The sequence below is a fragment of the Rattus rattus genome, chromosome 6 (genome assembly GCF_011064425.1).
Source record: "Rattus rattus isolate New Zealand chromosome 6, Rrattus_CSIRO_v1, whole genome shotgun sequence".
NCBI lineage: Eukaryota > Metazoa > Chordata > Mammalia > Rodentia > Muridae > Rattus > Rattus rattus.
This window is the reverse complement of record NC_046159.1, coordinates 121,076,332-121,098,380: the sequence shown is the minus strand read 5'-3', so window position 1 is coordinate 121,098,380 and position 22,049 is coordinate 121,076,332. Positions and strand designations below refer to the sequence as shown.

At 40.6% G+C, this 22,049-nt stretch overlaps 1 protein-coding gene across 4 annotated transcripts in view; it reads left to right on the top strand.

Annotated features, from left to right (window-relative positions):
- The window catches only part of St7 (suppression of tumorigenicity 7), a 233,844-nt gene that overhangs the window by 165,353 nt on the left and 46,442 nt on the right, over positions 1-22,049 (top strand). For all 4 annotated transcript variants that reach the window (XM_032906915.1, XM_032906916.1, XM_032906917.1 and 1 more), the window contains one exon: positions 14,426-14,540. In XM_032906915.1, coding sequence (XP_032762806.1) covers positions 14,426-14,540 — 115 coding nt within the window. The remainder of the gene's footprint in view (positions 1-14,425; positions 14,541-22,049) is intronic.

Genomic DNA, 22,049 nt, shown 5'->3' with positions numbered 1-22,049 from the left:
AAGCAGGCTGAGTATAGAGTGGGGAACAGGCCAGTAAGTGCAAGTGATTGGTGTTGGAGGACACATCTCACTAGGGCAGTGCCATTCCTGGGCAGTTGGTCCTGGGTTATATAAGAAAGCAGGCTGAGTATAGAGTGGGGAACAGGCCAGTAAGTGCAAGTGATTGGTGTTGGAGGACACATCTCACTAGGGCAGTGCCATTCCTGGGCAGTTGGTCCTGGGTTATATAAGAAAGCAGGCTGAGTATAGAGTGGGGAACAGGCCAGTAAGTGTTCCTCCATGTCTTCTGCCTCACTGGCTGCCTCTTGGTTCTTGTCTTGGTTCCTACCCCATTTTACCTTCATGACGGATTGTAAGCTGGAACAAACCCTTTGCTCTTCAAGTTGCCTTTGATCAAGGTGTATAATCACATCAATAGAAACCCTGATTATAACAAAAGATAACAACAGGTGGTATGGCATGAACTTATAAGGAGCAGGAACCACCACCCACAGCTACATAGAAATCTCCTTGGATGCACTGTGGAGAAATAAAGCCAGCTCTATATTCTCCCTACTAGTCACAGTTGTGGGCACAATTCACTGCAGATAATCAGTAAACCCAAACTAATGGTTAACTCATCAACCAGTGGTTAATTCCTGCACATTGTATATGGATGTGTTTGGGACTATAAAAGCATTGACACAGGTTCCAGCAAGGGTACCTGGGAAGATAGGGGTGGAAAGAGAGCTGTAGAAGGTGAGCTGTTTGCAGGGGAACATGTTGATGAATGTCACAGCTTGGGGTATAGCTCTGTGCCATGTGTTGCCATAAAAGAACCTTGCATTGTAGTTACGTTTCCTGCTACCTTTGAAGTACCTGCCAGAGCATTTGTAAACTCTGACCCGGGTAACCATGAGTTAATCTCCTGACTCCTGCTATTGACTGTTACCCATATGAATGTGGAAGGCTGCCAAAAACTGTGGTCGTGCTTTTGGCATGAGAGGTTCTTTCTGACAGAAATTTTTGGTCAAAATGTTTAGCTGTTTATTGAGACCACTCTTGGCACAGGAGACCAGTACCGTGCCATCACGAAGGATACACAAGGTCCTCTTTTCCTTGGGCTTGCTTCCAGCTCACTCAAAGTATGCACTGGAAATCCCAGGCTTGTTCTTTATCTCAGGGTGAGGCCACACCAGACTTGAAGCTGTTCAAGATGATACAGAAATGTTCTACTCCAAGAACTACCTGAAAGTTTGAGAAAGATGTCAGTCCTTGAGCCTCCCAGAAAGTGCAGTTTACTATGGCGTCCATCGCTGGGAGATTTCTTTTGTAGTCATAGAACAGTGGTGCTGTCGGAGCTTTGGCTTTAGGAAGGAGAGTTCTTAATGTTAAGGCACATTCCTTGTCTGGAATGAACAGTATCATTTTGACAGGAAGCACAGATAATTATGTAAGTAACCCTCTAACCCTTGGGGTTCATGAGGTTCATGCCTGCAACTGGCTCTGTATGTGGATGTGTATCACTCCAGTGAGGAATCAGTGCTTTAGCCAACATCTGGGCACGTCAGGCTTGACCATGTGACTTTTCAATAGGTGTGGTTCAATATTTGCCTTTTAATTAATTGTAAAAGTGACATTTTCTTATTAATGCATGTCTAAGCCTGTGGAGGCTGCATTTTATAGTCTCTGTGTAAATGGAATGCTCTCATGTCTCCAAGGACCCTCTAAGTAATTCATTCTTCCCTTTCCCCTGTCATGCAATGTAAAGTGTCTTTTCTATTTTCTATTTATGCCTTTGTTTGAAACTGATTAAAAATGTCAAACTTGCAGCTCTAACAAAATAATATCTGCTGTTTGAATATAATACAGGCCAAATTGTCTAAACCTCAATTAGGCTAAGCTTGACTTGACCTCAGTAGGAATCTGGCTGAGGCGTTATGTTAATTACCTCTGCCTTAAAATATGTAAGAGTTTTCCTACTCAGGGAACAATACATGGACAGCTAAACTAATAAAATGTTTAAATAGATGCAAATTAAACTTGAAAAGTTTAAACTGTTGTTTTCATCCTGTAAGTCAGCTGAGAAAAAGCATACAGACTGTAGTTCTAAATTATGTCCACAGAGCATTTCAAATCCAGCGAATTAACTCTCCTTCCTTGTCCATTTGAGCTCATAAATGTTAACTTCAGAAGTGCTTTAGATTCTTCCACTGAAATAAACGTGAACTGACAATAGCCAGATGATGTAAAACTGGAACTGAAATTCTATCCACAGCCCATCCCACATTCTTCCTCATAGGTATTAGAGGACTCATAGGAAAGCCAATGTTTTCATTCTACAGAAACTGTAATACTTAGGCAAAGCGGGGCATATAAATTTCTTGCTGCCAGGAAAAAGCAATTAGCAGTGAGGGGAAGACAGAGGGAAATAAATAAACAGAACTATGCTAGATAGTGAGTGAATTCAAGGATTTATTTAGAATGACTTGGCTTATAGAAAACAGGCCTCAACATTTATCATATGCTTTCATTCAAGCCTGATGTGGGAACTGTAGTCTTTTCTTAATAGGCAAATTATGTTACCAAACCATTCTTTGTGCTTTATTTCTAAATAAAGAAATAGAGTATATGCTATATTGTATAATCAGTATACCAGAGCTCAACAAATAGCACATCAGAAATTCAATATATCCATGTCAATATTGTATAAGGATGACAGCTTCATACTTGGCTAGGAGTGTCTGGGGGTGATATGTGTCCTGTGATCTAGGCGCTGCTCTTCTCCTGCTGATGAGTGCATCCCAGACGTTCCATTGCTTGTGAATGCAAACTCCTATTTATATCTTAGGCCAGGAAACCATCTTCTTGATTTCTATAATGTGCCTTCTCTCCCACAGTCAGTCTTATTTTGAAGACAGTGGACTATGGGGATGAGTAGGGCTGTCAGTGTGCGTCTGGAAAAGATAGAACACTCACAGTACACTCAGAAGGTTGTACTAACTCGTCTTACCTAAGCCTAACCCCAGCCTTACCACTCAGAGTCAAATAGGGAAGGAGCTTATCCTACAGTAGGCCGACCTCCAAAATACCCTTCAGGATGAGTTCATAATGTACGTAGTTCCTCAGAGGAGTTCCGTCAGTGAGCATACTTTTTCAAAGTAGGTGGACAGTAAAGAATTGGACTTGTAGGTTATGTTCATGTGAGATTAGCAGGTATTGGACGTCATTGTAAAGGTGGAGTACAATTTACCAGACTATATAGGATCAAATTATTTCAGGAGGAAGTATTTATTCAGATACTTAAAAAAAAAAAAAAAAAAAAAAAAAAAGGACAGCATCTCACTGTGTAGATCAGGCTGGCCTTGAATTCACAAAGATCTACCTGCCTCTGCCTCTTTTTGTTTTGTTTTGTTTTTGTTTTTGTTTTTTCTTTTTTTTTTTTTGGAGCTGGGGACCGAACCCAGGGCCTAGCGCTTGCTAGGCAAGTGCTCTACCGCTTGCTAGGCAAGTGCTCTACCGCTGAGCTAAATCCCCAACCCCTGCCTCTGCCTCTTAAGCACAGGGGACTGAATGTGTGTACCACCACACCTAACGGAGGCCCCCTCTTGACATACTACCAACACTCTAAGGAGCTACAGAGTCAAACCCTCAATGTATAGGAACAAGTTTTCATCAGAAGTCAATTAGGCAGCAACAAGAGATATGCTAAGTAGGTCGTTGGGCAGAGGTCCATGAGGCCTCAGCCCTATACAAGGAAGTACAGACAACTAAGGACTGCTGAGAGTGGGAGAAATAGATACCCACCCCCCAAGACATGCCAATTAGCCATCCAGTAACAGATGGTCAGCCCTGAAAACATACATCCAAGTAACATTACACAGACTGAATATGTCCGGTTAGGAGTATATATGTATATCCATATACACATACAACACCGCCTAATGAGAACAAGAGACTGTGAAGTTGAAAGAGAGCAAGGAGAGCATTCGGAGTAAGGAAAGAGGAGGGGAAATAATGCCGTTACGTTACAATCTCAAAAAATAGAAAAAGATGTAAATAATAACAAAGAAGCCAACTGGGATATAAGAAAACAAAATAATTCTCATGAAAATTAGCCCTTCAGGTTTTGAGAAGTTATATATGAAAAAATATTGAACGTCTTGAAGAAATCTATAGTACAGAGACATAAAGAGTAATATATAAAAGCATGTCCAGCCTACCTGGGATTGTGTGGATTTTTTTCAGGTTGTTTCAATGATACTGTATTTTAGAGCATGTTTTTCCATGGTATGCTTCTTTTACTCAAAACCACTTGACTTTTGTTCCCATTAAGACACGAGAGAATGCGCAGCTCATTCCTCTCCCCGTCCAACGGCGTTTTGCCCTGTGAATAGGCATCATCGCATCTGTCCAGCCCCGTGTTTCAGCAGGGTTTCCTGCTTCGGTAGTACACACTTCAGCTGGTGACTCCTCCGAGATGGGGTAAATGGTCTTTGGGGAACTGAGCTGGAAGGGCAAGTAGTGGGTTGTAGAGAAGGCCTTTTACATTATTTCCCTTACGGCAGTCTGCTAATCAGCTGTGGGTAAGACATGTTGGGCTTTTAAAGTATGATATCACTGAGAAATGCTTTTTAGAAAAACCTTTTGGGTTTTAAATTTTCTTCTCATTAACCAGGCTTTGGCAAATGAAAGCCTGAGGTCCACATCCAGCCTGTTACCTGCTTCTGTAAAGAAAGTTTTATGAGAACACAGGATTTCTTATTCATTTACATATTGCCCACAGCTGTTTTCAGGTTGTAAGTGCTGAGTAGTTGCCATAGAAACTCTATGTCTTGAAACATCTCCAATGGCTGCTCCCTGGCCCTTACAGAAGTGCTGGCTTCCCCTGCTGTTAGAGTATTGCCTATTATCACATCTATCCTTTTGTTCTTCTTTTGAAAGGATCTATTATCAAGCCACATACATAAAATGACTGCAGAGGATGACAGATGTAGTAGAAAATATGGTGTTAGAGGCTAGTGATGTTCCCTACATGGATGGTAGGGAACTGGAGAAGACGCCATGTGACATCTTCAGGTGACAGAAGAAAACTGAAACTCAGGTGGTTAACAATCTTATAAAATATAGCAGGAATTACCAGGGGCTGGATTTCAACTCAGAAACAACTCCAAAATGATTTTTCCCCCTCTACGAATGGCTGTTTGTTTAAACCTATGTAAATACAATGCAAGAAGAAATATAAGCATTGCTTCAGAGGCAAAGTGGTTCAGTTCTCCAGACTTGGCCATCCTACAATGGGAGCTATGATGTGTTGAAATTTGGACTTGGTACTGATGACCCGGTTTGAATCATAGTCCCAGCATTAACCTTGGCTGAGTCACTGAGTTTCCAGCCTTCCTTGTGCTGCAGTGGGGCGGTGGTGGGAGGGAGCTCCTCTGAAAAGTGAGGAGGGTGTCTGGAGGATCTCTATGGGCTCCTCTGGCTCTCGCTTTCCATGATGCTGTGGCTTTAGGAGGTGGCATTTGATCTGGGCTTTGGAGTGTGGGGTGATTTTGACAGGCTGCCTCGTAAATGAGGGGGAAAGGTATTCCAGGTGGTGAAAACAGTTTGAGCAAAAACACAGGGACTAGCAACTGTAGAAGGAATTCCAGGAATGGTGTATACCGGTTCAGTCTGACAAGGCTGGGGCTTAACCTTGCAGCAAACCAGAAAGCCAAATGGGATCTGGCACTGAACTGAGAAAGGACCTCAAGCTATGCTTAGGATCTGGGAATTCCTTCCTGCAGTTAGTTGTACAATCCTAGAGGTCCTGTAGTGACCAGTCCGTGACTGGCCTCTTCTCCTAAAATTAGTCCCAGGGATAGAGACCATACCTCATCTCTTGCATATCTAAGCAGCTCTTAGTGTAAGAAAACATTTCAGTACATTGAGTCAAAATTTACAGGATCTACTTGTAGTTCTCCTGGCATGTAGGCAATGGGAGACTATAAATAGTAGAACATGTTTAGGAAAGGCCTGACCCAGACCCAGGACATCATGGCATAGTCTTTCTTTTCACAAAGGAACAACATTTTAAAAAGCTTTTCAGTCATGAAGTAAATATTGTGTATCCATACTGAGTCAGTTGCTCATTTAGAACACAGGAACAGGATGGTATCACTGCTCACAGGGAAGCTGGGGACAAGGACTCTGGCTAGCCATAGCTGGAGGACGACAGGGAAAGGGTACTGGAGTTTTAGGAGTTGGTCAGATTGGCTAGGGACAGAGGAAGAGTGCTCAAGGAAGGGGCCTAGGAGACAAAAGTGGGAGTGTCTGAAAGGAACTGAAAGCCCTCTTTAACTAGAACATGACTGTGTGAACCTGAGTTTAATAAGCCAGTATTCCTTTCTTAACATTATTTTTAGTCAATCAGTGTGTGTATATGTGTATACATGGAAGTCAGGGACAACTTTGTATTGTCTTTCTTTCTATTGTCATGTGTATTCCAGAGAGGGAGGGAGGAGAGGAGGGGGGAGGAGGGAGGGAGGGGGGGGGAAGGAGGGAGGGACGGAGAGAGAGGCACCCAGATTATCAGGCTTGGGTATCAAGCCCCCTTTTTTTCCTCACACAGCAGAGAGAGAGAGAGAGAGAGAGAGAGAGAGAGAGAGAGAGAGAGAGAGAGAAAGAGAGAGAGAAGCACCCAGATTGTCAGGCTTGGGTATCAAGCCCCCTTTTTTTCCTCACACAGCCATTTTGCTGGCTGTAACTAGCCAGTATTACTAAAAGTGACCAGTTCTCCTCTTAACTCTCTCAAATATATATGTGTCCCTTTAAAAATATTAGAATCCATAAAAATATGGAATGAGACATAAAATCACCTTTAATCTCAGCAATCAGAAATAACTTTACTTCAGTACATGCCTGTGTTTCTATACAAGGGCACACAAGAACAGCATGATCTTATTGTACAATACAGTTTTCTCAGCTTTTGTATGATATAACAGTATATGCTAGCAATTCCCAGTTCATGCTGCTAAAAGTCCTTTGAGAACTTAAATTTTTCCATTAAAATATAATTATATCACTTCTCCCCTTCCCTTTCCTTCCTTTAACCCCACCCATGTCCCTTCCACTTCCTCTCAAGTTTATGGCCTCTTTTGCTCTGATTATTATTGTTACACACAAACGCACACACACACACACACACACACACACACACACACACAAGTGTATAAGTTTATGTATATGATGTATATGTATGCAACAGACTGACTTCATTTTAGGGCCAGCCACTTGGTTTTGGATAACTCATTGAGTGGCTCATCCCTAGGAAAGACCAGTTCTCCTCAGCAGTCATTCATTAGTTGCCTGTAGTTTTTGTCTAGGAGTGGGGTCCAGTGGGGTGACCTTCCCTTTAGCATATCTATTGGCATTGTCTGTGTCCAGGCCTTTTTAGTCAGCCATATTGTTGTGTCATTGATGTAGCTTCCAAAGCTGTTATTTCTAGGAGACACAATCATAGCCAACTCCCTGGGACCCTCTTACATGATGTCTTCTGAGTGCTGGGTGCAGGGTTTCTGTTGTACATGTGTCAACTGGGACTAGGCTCCCCAAGGCCATTTGAGCTCTCCATCGTGGCAAGCTGTACTTTTCTGAGGTGCTCTCTGTTTGCTGCACAGAGAAGCTTTGTGATGAAGGGTGAAAGCTGTAGGTATAATGACAAGTTTAAAATGAAGTTAGGAGTTATACAGGTATAGGAAAGTAGTGGTCAGAAGTTCTCTATGCAATTGTGAAATTTGAAGATAAAGGGATGGAACTAGAAAATATTATATTGAGTGAGGTAACCCAGACCCAGAAAGACAAACTCAGTTCAGAGTTTCAAATCTTCAGATGTGAGTATATAGGCTAAAGAACCACAGAAATCAGGAAAGCAAAAAGGATCTATATGAATGGGAGGCTAGAGACAGGAACAAGAGGATACAGGTAATACATAGGAGGAACTTGGAAAAATGGGAGGGAGCGTTGGGGAGGAAGGAGAGAGGTCAATACAAAAGGAGGAGGGACAAATAATATTAAAGATGTTTGAGAAAACCTTAAGGAATCATAGTACTTTATACTTACCTAAAATTATCTGTAATACATATGTATATTTACTATATAAATGTGATACATGTGTGTATATATCCTAAATGAAGTTATGCCACTTGGGGTAACAATGCTCCCCACAAGAGCCTTAGACTATGTAACAAAACCCCAATACCAGGCACAAGAAAGCTCCATTTGAGTTGTTGGTCATAGTAGTCCCAGTGACCCCCCCAAACAATATTGGCTATTGGTGTTGCCCTTGGCTGTCTCTCAGAGATTGAAGATAAATATGCCTCTATTGTTGAAGACATTGTACACTTCAGACAGTACTTAGAAGACATGAGCTGGGAATAAGCTTTGTCTAGCATTCATAATACCAGAAGGTATTATGCAGCCTGCCAATGGAGGAGCACAGTGAGTAGTCCCACCCAGCTCTGATGCCTATGAACCACAATGACCACTATGCCTAGGTAGCTCTAAAGGTGCAGGAGGACTACAGTAAGCAACAACTGCCTAATTGTACTGCCCCAACTCAGGAGGGAGGTTATACCTGGTATAAGAATTGTAGCCAACTCCCTGGGCTCCCAGATCCCTGGGTCATGGATCTTAGGGGAGAACTTTTTAAAATATTTTTATTAAATTTTTATTAATTCTTTTGGAATTTCATTAAATGTACTTTGATCATAGTCACTCCCTATTTTTCCCCTTAACTTCTCTGAAATCCACTTCCCCTCTCATCCCTCTCACTCCCACAATTTGTGCTGCCCAGATCCTCCTAGATGTTGGACCATGTACTGCAGTGTGAATGACCTGCCAGGGGATATACCCTTAAAGAAAACTGACTCTTCCCTTCCCAAGAAGCCATTAAAACATTCAAAACTCCTCACTTAGAAGCAGGAGCTCATGAACCTTCTCACTCCAGGCAAGAATGTTGACTGGCTTGATCTTGTACAGGCCGCTCAACTCCTGAGTTCGCAGGTGCAGCAGAGTACCTGGCTTCACTCTAGCCCTCCTCTGCCACTAATACTTACTGTTTTCCAAGCTCATCCTGAGCCTTGGTGTGTGTGTGTGTGTGTGTGTGTGTGTGTGTGTGTGTGTGTGTGTGTGTGTGTGTGCATATATGTTGCAATGTGATATATTTATATATAAAGATACATCTGTGTCTGTGTAATATATATGTGTGTGTGTGTGTGTGTATGCATGCACACATGTATGTGCCTGTGTGATATATTTATATATAAGATACATCTGTGTCTGTGTAATATATATATGTGTGTGTGTGTACATGCATGCGCACATGTATGTGCCTGTGTGTATATTTATATATAAGATACATCTGTGTCTGTGTAATATATATGTGTGTGTGTGTGTGTGTGTGTGTGTGTGTCCCATTTGTGACTAAGCACTCCATTGACACTTATCTCTGCACTTTGACCAGTTCTACATTTCTAAGTTAAACTACCATACAAAGAAACTTCTCTGATGAGGGCTGAGAGCTGTGGATGTAGAAACATAAAATATAAATTTAGACAACAGTTTGATGCTGTTTCTCTTTGGCAGAATGATGATAGTAGGTCATACCCCACCCACCCCCACCCCACTAACCCCCGGGATCTGAAAGTTGAAAGCTTCCCAACTAGTTCTTGGCTATGGAGTACATGCATGTGTTTCCTCCTGTGGGCACCTCTTAAATCAGATGGGAAAAAAAGGAGGGGGGGGGCTGGTTACACTCATACATTCATACCACTCTATACCCATGGGTATATCTTGCCAAACCTGTTGGGTTCACAGCTGGTCAGTGACTTCCCCCTTTTTCCCCCAGTAGGCTAGCTAGCACCTTCCAGTACTATGAAAATGTGTCAGCATGGAGAAAGTTTCTAGGTCAGTATCAATTTGATCTCTCCATGTTCTGTGACCACAGAGTATGCTGTTTTCACCAATACGGATTTACCTTCAAAGAGAACTTAACTTTTAAAAAGCACACATAATAGGAAAAAAAGACAATGATATTTACTATATTTAAATGTTTTGTAACAGGTCACATTTAAGGTGCTCGCAGTTTTCTTTACTATAACACGTAGTGTGATAAACAGCTTCTTTGTAAAGTTGTATTCGCATCTGACTGGTTCTTTGGAGGTGCAGATAATCATGTCAGTGGTCTGTTGGAATCGTCTAGACATAGAGGGTTATGAAGGATAATCTTAATATGTGTTTAAAGAGCCGTTACAGTGGACTTACAGAAGTGGAGTGGAAAGAGGTGATAGGAAGGTGAAAATAATGATGCCTATAACGGCACACATTAGCTCAAAGTATGAGTGGAATTCAGACATGAAGCCTAAGGAAAAGAAGCTGTGTTTATTCTTCAGGCTAACACTGTCCCTCTGAGCTATGTCAGCGACGGTGATTGTACCTAATCTTCATGTACTTGTTTTCTAAACAGCTTTGTGAGAACTTGACTGCTATCTATACATTTTACACATTAAAGGCATCAGGAACCCAGAAGGTGTCAGCAGTGTTAGGGACAAGACGTTGATGAGAGACTGATAGTGTACTGGGTTCCAATACAGGAGATACCGAGGGTGGGGAATAGATTTGAAAGGGACAAGGGCTCTAGGAAAGGGAAACTTTTGGTTGAATATCAGGTGTGTACCTTAATGGACACTAGGTAAAACTGTCATGTCAGGAAGATCGCTCTTACCTCTTAGGTGAGAAGGCCGAGCAGTTTTCATGTGGGATCTTGTCACATGGAGATAACTGAGACCCTAGACACTGAAGTAATTTTAAAGTTCAGACATACACTTGTCTCCTTGGGTTTTATGGAGAGTCCATATTTAAGCTTTAACAACTAATATTTGGAATTACATTTTAAAATTACATAATATGACTTGTAGCCTTGAAATATGATTGTTACTTGAAAATAGGTCAAAAGTGATAAATGTTTAAATGTTACAGTTCAGAGAATGTCTTTATTGTGTTGCCAGCTGCTTCGTGACAGAGAACTTAAGTTCTAACAAGCTTTAATTAGAAAAAGTGAAAAAAAATCAAAGGATGATGTCAGCCAGAACCAAAGTGAACCAGAACAAGAAATACTTTTATTGGTTACAGAACATCCACAGTGTGTGGGTTGTCTCATCGGCTTCCTTTAATAGCAATGAAAATATTGCAGGCCTTTTTCTGGGAGTTCAGACCGTGGGTTTTTTGGACACAAAATGGTTTTGATAGGTGTTTTTAGTAGTAAAATGATGTTATTTTGTGTTTCAAAACAAAACTAAACTAAAAGATGTCCTAAATGAGTCATGGCTTTAAAAAAAAAAAAGGGATACTGAACATATTCTTAACAAAAGAAGTAGACAGTCAACACCATGCATCCATTTATTTCCTGTTTAGTGGTAAATTAGCCTACTATCTTAGGGTTACTATGGCTATGATGAAACACCATGACCAAAAGCAAGTTGGGAAGGAAGGAATTGACTTACACTTCCACATCATGGTTCATCACTGAAGGAAGTCAGGACAAGAACTCAAGCAGGGCTGGAACTTGGAAGGGTTGACACAGGGACCATTGAGGGTTGCTGCTTATTGGCTTGTTCACCATGGCTTGCTCAACCTGCGTTCCTGTAGAACTCATGATTACCCATCAACTGATATCCCAATGCACAACGGGCTGGGCCTTCCCGCATTAGTCAATAAGAAAATGACCTACAGGATTACCTGAAGCTAGATCTTACTGAAGTATTTCTCAATTGAGACTGTCTCCTGTCCAATGACTCTGGCTTGTGTCATGATGTCATAAAACTAGCTAGCACACCTATACTTTAGTATTGTTTATCTTGGCATAGTTTCTATCATGAATATTGACATAAAAAGTTTAATAAACTTTTTAGAGGTCATCATATTATAATTGAAAGTAGTTGTCCATGTAGAAGATTAAGTAGATCAGTGGTTCTCAACCTTCCTAATGCTGTGACCCTTTAATGTGGTTCTTCATGTTGTGGTGGTCCCCAGTCATAAAATTATTCTTGTTGCTACTTCATAACTATAATTTTTGCTACTGTTATGAATCATAATGTAAATATCTAAAATGTAGGCTATCTGACATGTGACCCCTGAGAAAGGGTCATTTGACTCTCAAAGGGGTTACAGCCTATAGGTTGAGAACCACTAAACTAGAGCATCACAAATACATGAATTTACTTTATAAAGAATCTGGTTCTCTGTCCTTCGTGATGCAGTTTAGCCCTTCTGTAAGAGAAGATGTACCAGGAAATTCTTGGTCTGTCCTTTCTCCTCCTCACTTCAGTTGGACACTGGTCTGCTTTAATCCCTTTGGGCCTATTCTCGTTCATGTAGTTGGAAGCCATTGTATGTTCCATTAATCTATACCTGTTATTGGCACATCTCTTGCTCCTTGCCTTTTTACAGAACTTCATCCAGTTTGCCAGTTCAACCTAACCATAGAATACCTTGCCGGTGTGCCCAGATGATGTCCACTGCTCTCTGACATGCAGTAACCATGACAGCTGTGGTCACTATGCTCTGGGAATCTCCAGTTGGTTTGGCTTTCAAGATGGCCTTACTCCAAGCAGATACTTTTTCTTGATATTGTGCACATCCACCTTTGTCTTTAAACTTCTTGTGTCACTCCTTTCCCCTGGTCCAACAAATGACCCTGGTCTCTGTTAGACTAAGGTTATCCCCTCAATGCCCCCCCCCCCACAATCTCTATCACGTTTTCTCTCGGCCACACTCCTTTCTAGCTAGCTGTTTTCCTAGTTCCCAGTTTTGTCCAGGCTGCTTCAGCAGTAGTCCCCATCCCTCTCCTTCTCACTCTCTGCCTTCCACCCAAATTGCTCTGCACAAGCTACCAGTAACTTAAAGTCTGTGGACTATATTTCCTTCCTCACCAGGTTTAGTCTCTTTATGGTTTTAAGTTACTGGACATCTCTATTGTTCTGAGAGCCTCCTCTCTCTTTAGAGTTTCTTTCCACTTCAAACTTGTACAAATTCAGACTCGTCATTTTTCTAAAAGAACGGGGAAAAAAGCTTTTAATGATTTAAATATGTTTGCTTATAATCTAGTAATTTTTATCATTTTAAAGGATTATAATATATGTGTATGTGTTTTCATGTATGTGCGTGTTTGTGTGTGTAGGTTCACATGTGCATGCCAGAGGTCAGATTTTTTGTGTTGTCAGGTTGCCTTTTGTTTTCACCAAAACTTTTTTAAAATTAAAAATATTTTGATAGATTATTTTTGAGAATTCCATACAATTGTTTTTATCATAGTCATCCATTCTCAACTGCCCCCAGATCTACCCCTCTTCCTTACTCATCCATCTTTGTGTCTTCTTTGTTTTTCAATCCTCTCAAGTTCTGTTTGTGCTGCCAATATCCTCCTGGGTGTGGTGCCATCCTTGGAAATGTGGTCAGCTTTCCAGGAGCTGCTTCCCTAAAGGAGAGTGGCTCTCTCCCTGAGAGGAGACACGGGAATCGCCTTTAGCATCTCCTCTAGAGGGAGGAGTTCATGCCAGCCTCCAGGCGATAGCTTGGTTTCCTTAGCCGCTCACCGTGTTCTGCAGACAGAACAAGACAGCTGCATCTCTCCACCTGAGGCTAGCTAGACTAGGCTGACTAGCAGCAAGCTCCAGGGTAGGCCTGTCTCTGCCTCCTCATTCAGGGAGCTACAGAAGCAATCTGTTGCACCCATGTTTCTTTTTAGAATGGGTGCTAGGAATCAAACTGAGGTCCTCACTTCACCAACCCAGCCATCTCTGGGTCCCTATATATTTGTGTTACATAAACAGGACAATTTTGTATCCATTATACTGTAAAAAATAAATATTTACGTGTGTGTGTGTGTGTGTGTGTGTGTGTGTGTGTGTGTGTGTGTGTGTGTGTGTGTGTGTGTACACATTTGTGTGTATACATATATATGTGCAGACCAAAAGACAGTGTCTGGTATCTATCTTGTTTTCTGGGTATTTTTTTTTTCTTTCCTTCCTTTCCTTTTTCTTTTGTTTTGAGATAGGGTTCTCACTGAATGTCAAGTTTACTGATTCAGCTAAATTAGCTGCCAGCAAGCCCTAGGGATTCTCCTGCCATGACCTCTCCAGCACAGCATGGAGATTACAAGACTCACTCTGGAGTTTTGTTTGTTTGTTTTTGTTTTTAATAAGAGTTATGAAGATTGAACTCAAGGCCTTAAGATTATGTGTCAAGCACTTTTCTGACTGAGCCATTTCCCCAGCCTCAAGAACTATTTCTTAAAATACTTGACTATAGGAATTATTTACTACATATATAGTTTTTATTTCTTAAATATAAATGTAAAAATATAAAACACATGTATTAATTACTCCCCTGGTCTCTTCTTTCCTAGTTAATGAAGGAGTTTCCCCTCTTAAGCATGTTCAATATCCATGAAAACCTTCTAGAAGCTCTTCTGGAACTCCAAGCCTATGCGGATGTTCAGGCAGTCTTAGCAAAGTATGATGGTAAGTCCTTCGCTATTTTTATGCATTTGAGAACTCTATTCTCCTTGACATAATTCAGCGATTAGATAGGAAAGGCAATTTCAAGTAGGACTTTGATATCACTCTAAGAATTGTCACCTATAGTGTTCTGATGGTCATTCTCTAGCACCTTCAGTTTAGTGCTTACCCAGGCAGAAACTTATGTGGCTTGTGCTGCCCTCTTACCTGAACTTGGCACACCTTGCTCATACTCTCCCAGCCAGGCAGCTGTGTGTCTCTACTTGGTTCCCTCCTGATCAAAAGACACCCCATGTCAGATTGAGTAGTACTAAGTGATCTTCCCATGATACCTTGCAAGTTCACTGTGATCACTGTCTCGTGACCTTGTTTATGTTCTAGATCAATAAAGAACAACTAATTGTCTTGGCACGAGTGATGGTGCAGCAAATGTTTGAGATCACGTTCTGTTCTCTTTCCTGTGTGTCTTCCTTAGTAAGAGACTACCCCCATTTCTTTATGTAGTGCCTTTGAAGGCCCTTCGCCAGTGTGCTCACTTCCTCATAAGTGTTTTCTACTTTACCTGTTACCAACTGATAGAGAATTTAAAACTAACCTGTTTACAGTGACATTTATGCATTTAGTATTTAATAATATAAAAGTTATATACATAATTTCCTGCTATGCTTAGACTCTATAAAACTCCATACTCTTCTGACTTATTTCAACAATTTTCTCCATAGAATGTGTTTGCTTATAGATTTGACATTATAGCATGGTTACTTATACTACATAATATTTTTTATGCATTGTAAAATATTCTTTCTTTAGTAAGCCTTATTAGTCCATTTAAGTATTACTCAGATCTCAGACTTTCTGGAATTCTTCAAATATAGAGAACCAACTATATCATTTGGATCTTATTTTTGACAGAAATCCTCCCTAAGGGATGCTGTTGTTATCCTCTGCTATTAAGGAAACTGAGCTTTTGTGAGCCTGTTTGTGTTTGTTTTTCCCAAACTCTTGTTCAGATTGATGAAAACTAAAAGACTTTAGCCAGGGATGGCATCAGTTTGCCTGTATAGATATGCATACCCTGTGTAACAAGATATACACTCCTTAGTATGGAGCTGATTTTAAAGTATTTGTGGAATACCTAAAGTAAACAAACTGAAGAGTGTTTGGCCTTCACATCAGCTCATTTTTATTCTGTTTATTCTCTAGAATCTCACTGTTCAGTTGAAGCTTGGAGATGTAAGCTATACATCATTGTGGGCACAATGTTCATTATTGAGTGCCTTTTAGTACCAAACGAGGTGGTCTCATGCCATGGCTCTACCTGGCAATGCATTTTGCCTGATGTAAGGTTGTTGTTCTTGTCATCAGTGCTGATCTCTACTTAGCCCAATAAGCCTTAAGAAGTAAGGCTTTAACTAAAAAGCCCTTTCGATCACAAGTCTCAAGACTCCTTTCATAAGTATCTCAGTTCATTACAGAAATCATCAGCCTTGTGTTATAAAACTGATTGCCAAGTAAAGAAATGAACTCACTTGGACTTATTCATTGTCTCAATGTATCCCATTGCCCAGCCTCCATTCCTCAACAATCAAAAACTGATTTATTAAATTCTGATAACATATGTTCACATTACTTGTTATAACAGCCTGTCCCACCCTCCACTAAAACTTGGCTTGCACTTTGAAAAATTCCTTTATTTCAAATGGACAAGCTCGCCCTATCAAGGCCCATGTTGAGCTTTGTTTATGTTGTATACCTGGCAACAGAAATGATGTTCTTGTTCATTATTCATGGAAAAAGAGTCTCACTGGTGGCAGGACACATCGTGTTGCTGAACGGCCTCATTAGAGGCTTTGAGTTCAGCCGTTGTCAATAGAGTGCAGCTGACCTAACGCCCACTGAACTCTGAGGGGAGTTTTGGTGCTGACTTGGCTCGTGCTTGTATCACTTACAGTAGAAAGCTAATGAACTGACTGCTGAAGTTACTGTTCTTAAGGGTGAGCTGCAGCCCCTTAGGACTGGAAGAACATGTCTCCTGCTCTTTATCCCATCCCATGATATGGCTCTTTGATGTTCATCCCTGATGCTTTTCTTGAAGGCCCAAAGGATCTTGACTGAACTTCTAGTCCTTTATCTGGCCCTGTTCAAGGAAGTGAGTGCTTTTGTGCTCCTGGAGTAGACAGCTTATGGGGCACCCTGTGCTTTGCCCTGGTTCAGCTTCAGTCATGCTTATCTAAGTTGCTAGACACAGCATCTTGAACCGCAGCCCTCCATCCCTTTCACAGAGTCACACCCAAAACAACAGGATTATGTTATCTCTCCAAGTTGGAATGTTCTGGTTGGGTGGCTGTTTCTGGGATGGTTTATGGGCACAGCAGTCCTTTATTGTTTGTTAAGTGGCTAAGTTTTATAAGCCATGTTCTGGGAAGTGACATGAAGGGATTAGGGATGCTTTTCTGACCTTTGTAAAAAGGATTTAGAAAAATGACAAGAATGGAGAGGGGGAAAAAACTAAGAAATATGCTTTAGGGAGAAGAGGAAAACAGAATATATTCTCACTTGCATCACAACTTTTTACTATTATAAAAGGAAGAAAATTTGACTTTGAAAGTTTTGAGTTTGAAAATTCTTGATATTCACAAATCCTTCTTCCAACAAACAGATTCGGTGAAAACTGCCTTTTCTAGGATTACAGATTAATTGGTCACACTTCCTTGTGATCTCCACTCCAATTTTGATTTTGTCATTGAGCTAATATCTCATGCTTTGTTACTCTACACATTTGTCTAAAATCCAGATTGTCGTTTCTGAAGGGTTTCAGTTGCTTTCCTTTTCAGTTTCTTAACCACCACAGTGCCCTAAACACACAGTGACTAAAGTAACAGAGCAACAACAGCTAATATACTGGGTTCTTATAGTATGTTGGTCCAGATGTTGTCCAAGCTTTCATATATGAGTTTGGTAGGTGCTATTGTAGCTTCATTTAGTGTTGTACTGTGTCTGAGAATTATCTTGTTGATGATAATCCCTGAACTGTCAAACCAATGCCGTGTGTGTGTGTGTGTGTGTGTGTGTATAAGAGAAAAGAGATCAGCTGTAGAAAGTCATTGTTTACATGATATGAACATTCTAAGAAAGAGAAAGTCAGTGAGAAAAGCCATGGTGTGGACTCCAGATCTACCCTCTTCACCACTACTTACTGCTGTCTGCTTTTGGTAGAATCTGTAACTTTAAAAAATCAATACCGTTCTTTAAACATGTTATACACATTAGCTATACCCTCATAGCAACTCTGTAAGGAAATGCTTACTCCATTTCAGCAGATGTACAAACTGAAGTGTTGTGAATTTACATAACTTGCAAACTCACACATTCCTAAACAACTGCAGAGCTGGAATTCAGATCTATGTAGGGTTAACTCTAAAACTCATGTGTTTGCCATAAATGTGAGTCTTGCTGCATTGATGGACTTTACTTTTCTTTCTTTTTTATTCCTTTTTATTTTATTTTATTTTTTTATATACATTTCGAGTGTTATTCCCTTTCCCGGTTTCCAGGCAAACATCCCCCTCCCCCCTCCCCTTCCCTATGGGTGTTCCCCTCCCATCCTCCCCCCCCTTGCCCTCCCCCAACAATCTAGTTCACTGGGGTTCAGTCTTAGCAGGACCCAGGGCTTCCCCTTCCACTGGTGCTCTTACTAGGATATTCATTGCTACCTATGAGTTCAGAGTCCAGGGTCAGTCCATGTATAGTCTTTAGGTAGTGGCTTGGACTTTACTTTTCATACAAAGGTATAATGTGTGGACTGGGGCCATCGTGCAGAGTGTCCATGATGCAACTTGCCTTGTAATCAAGGAAATAGGTATATCTAAATATGCTTGCCTTTCTGATGCTATCTTTAAAATATGGCTTTCATCTTCAATCAAACTATTTAATTTTGTCACAAAAGGAATTTGATGTATAGCATTAATTTGATTTAGGTTTTATCGAATTTTTCCACCCATGTATTTGTTATATATGGAATATTTTCACTATTCTGAAGTCATCAGAAACTTCTTTTAAAAGCATTGTAAAAACTACTACAATCTTTGGATCCACTTTCCAGAAAGTTTATAGGCTATCTTGAGAGTAAAGGTTAAAAATTTTAGTCTCAAAGTCTAAGATGGCAGAGAGGTGAATAATCCATATATCTGATTCATTATAATCTGTGCATTTCAATTTTAAAGGACTCCCACCACACCAATGAATGTGACTGTGCTGAATACACAGTATATGGAGAAGCATTTACATCTGCTGGTTTTACTTAATAATCCCTAGGATTTCAAAAAGCATTAAGGGTAGAGGACTTGACCTTCTGGGCCTCCATTCCTTATGTGGAAATAGTCAAGGCTTAGAAAGTTCAGCCACTTGAGACAACACAGCAGGCAGTTGGTTAGAGAGGTGTAATTCGTGTTTGGTATTGAGAACTATGAGGCGCGGAGTAGGAATTGAGAGACTGTTAGTTGTTCTACAGAGCCGAGCTTGCTCTTCCTCAGGTTTTCTAGCCTTGGCCAATCTTATTTAAGTAGAAAGCTATATATTAAATGTCACCTGAAATATGAGCATAAGAGCCAGTCCTGTTTCCTCACAAAGCCAGCATGTGACCTATCATGGAAATTAATCATAGCGATAATAGAAATGTTTGATTATAAGAACAGAATTTCTCAGGTTCACCTGAAATTAATTCTTAAGCTGTAAACGGAAACATTGAATTTTGACTCCTAATACAGTGACAAAGCATTCCTTTGGATTCAATGTTCATTGCTTTTTTCTCTAGTATGAGAAAAATATTTGACAGAAACACCCTAAGGGAGAAAAATGTATTTTGGTGTTCAGCTTCAGCCTGCCGTGAAGGGAAGGTGCAGCTGCTTGGTCTGTGAAGGTCCATGTTCACTGCTTCCACTTCTTACATCTGGGGAACCAAGAAGGGGAGAGTGTGGACTGGAAATGGGGCTGGGCATGGTGGCCTGTGTCTAGCAAGTAGGCCCCAGGTGCTAAAGGGTCTAAAGCCTCTCCCATAGAACACTTGAGTCTTGTAAGGGCCATTTCACATTCAAAGTGTAACAGAGCTCCTCCAGCCTTGTAGCAATATGCACAAACAGAAACACAGACCCAAGCTCTTTTGGATATTTACACTATTAACTTTCTACTGGTGGCTCTAAATTTAGGGACATAAAGTTTCCTAGGAATAGCAGCTGGTTTTTTGTTTGTTTTTCTTTTTCTTTTTTTCCTTCTTTTTTTTTTAGTCACAAATGTGACAATTACATCAACACAGTTTACTGGTAACATTAAACCCATGGTAAATTAGCTTTGTTACCTGTCAGCTGGTAATCTACAAAGGGCATACTCCAAAAACAGTGCATGATTCTAATGTAGAAGGAATGCTTTCATTTCAACAGATTGGACACAGAGCATAAAGAAGAAAGTTTCTGTGTTGAGACTTCAGCAAACAAGCTTTGGACTGGTCCTTTCACAGTCAGGTTGTTCCTTGTCCAAGCCCTTGTAACCAGCTCGCACTAGCATTTGTGAAATGGACACTGGACACTTTGGGTCTATCTGTAGTCTGTTTTCTGTTTGCTTTTGAAGAAAGCAGGAACAAGAAGGTGTTTGAGGACTCAGAAGGACCAGTGAGTAAATCCATATTCATCATGATCAGATTATTCAGACCTTCAAGACAGTGCATTTCAGCCAAGCAGTAACCCAAGTTCTGATACTATAGGTACACTCAACTTCTAAAATGTTCACCACAAGATTAGGCTGCTTTAGCAAATGAAGGTTTGAAGGGTTGTCAGACCATTTTAGTGATTCTAAACCTAACCCAGCTCTGTTTCCTGGACTAGCTGCTATGGAAATGATCAAGTATGTTAGGCAAGTGATTAAAGAGAATTTTAGTGTAAAAGATGGGCCAATGAAGCAGTTAGTTCTTAGGCAAGAAAATAATCATCATTGCTGATACCATAGCTGTGGCTTCAGGCTTATAAGCATGAATTACTGTGAAGCTTTGCGGAGCTTTGAACTAGGTGCCCTCCTGATTCGGACACCAGAGGTCAGCTGCCGAGAAGTCTAGGCCTTTGCAATCACAGATGATAGTCTGTCAGATGATGGGATATGTATGTAGTAAGCATGAGTTCTAATAATGGATGTCATTTCAGCAAGGACTGCATGCATGAGGAACTTGTCTCTTATGATGGAGAAGACTGTTCATAAGTGCATACATCTGTAATGCACATAGTTGGCACACTCACAAACCCCCTGAATTTATGTTGGCTTTGGTAATCCTTATTGCCCAGTTATCATAATTTACCAAGGTAACATTCCTCCCCAGCCAGCCATTACCATCACTGAAACTGCCGTGTTTGGCTCCAAAGCACCAGCCACAGAAGGGCCCTTTGACAGAACTTCTGGGGTAATCCAGTCCAAAAGTTGCAAATCACATCTGGTGTTTGGCTTTGCAGCATAAGATGAATTTTTCTGGGTGTAGCTGAACGCATGTTCCTTGCTCTTCCCCCTGCCCAAAATTACTAAGGCCATGTAGAATTTCCCGATTGAATCATTGAAATCCCAGATGGCACATTTTTTTGAGGTTTTTGTATATCAATCCTTTTTATTTCTTCAGTGAATTTTCCTCTTTGGTTGAAAGGGGACGTTGGATTAGCTTTCTTGGAGGTGGGGCAAAAAGACCTCACATTGCCTGGAACTAACAACAACAGAGTTTAAGGGTAGGTCTCTACATTGCTGTTGTTTCTCTCACATCATGGCTAGGAGTAAGGGTAGAATGTTTCCTGAATACATCCAGAAGGATGAGAGCATCATACAATAGGGTGCATATAGCATTTCACAGTCCACAGACGCTTGTCATAAGTGCATATATCTATAATGTCTTTGTTCTTTCATTTTCTTATTTTTGTTTGTTTGGTTCATGGTTTCAGGAGAATCTGTGAGTACAACCTTCGTTGGGTTAATGTGAACGTCAAGTGTGTCTGATAGAGGTGATGCCCGTTTGTTGTCCACACGAGAAGAGAGACATGGAATACCATGTCAGCAGTGCTTGGGGCCAGATGTGTTTTATATTTGGAGGCTTCTATTTTGGAATTTGTGTTTTGCATAATTGAGTGTTCCTAATCTGAACATTTCTAAAATCCAAAGCTTTTTGAATTGTGCTTAAAAGTTTTGGACTTTGGAGCATAGATGATCAACCTGTAGTTTGTACAGGATTGCAGAGAGTAAGTAGGATAACTGTTTCAAATTATTTCATCAAGGATGTATTAAAACATTATATAGAAAATGTTTTAGGTACATATTGATTAAGGGCTTAATGTGACCTGTGTAACTTTGTTTATACTCTAGAATAAAAAGATGTTATATAATACATATATTATACACACACACACACACACACACACAGACACACACACACACACACACACCCCATAAATGATATATTTGATGAAGGTGAATCAATACTTGATGCATTTA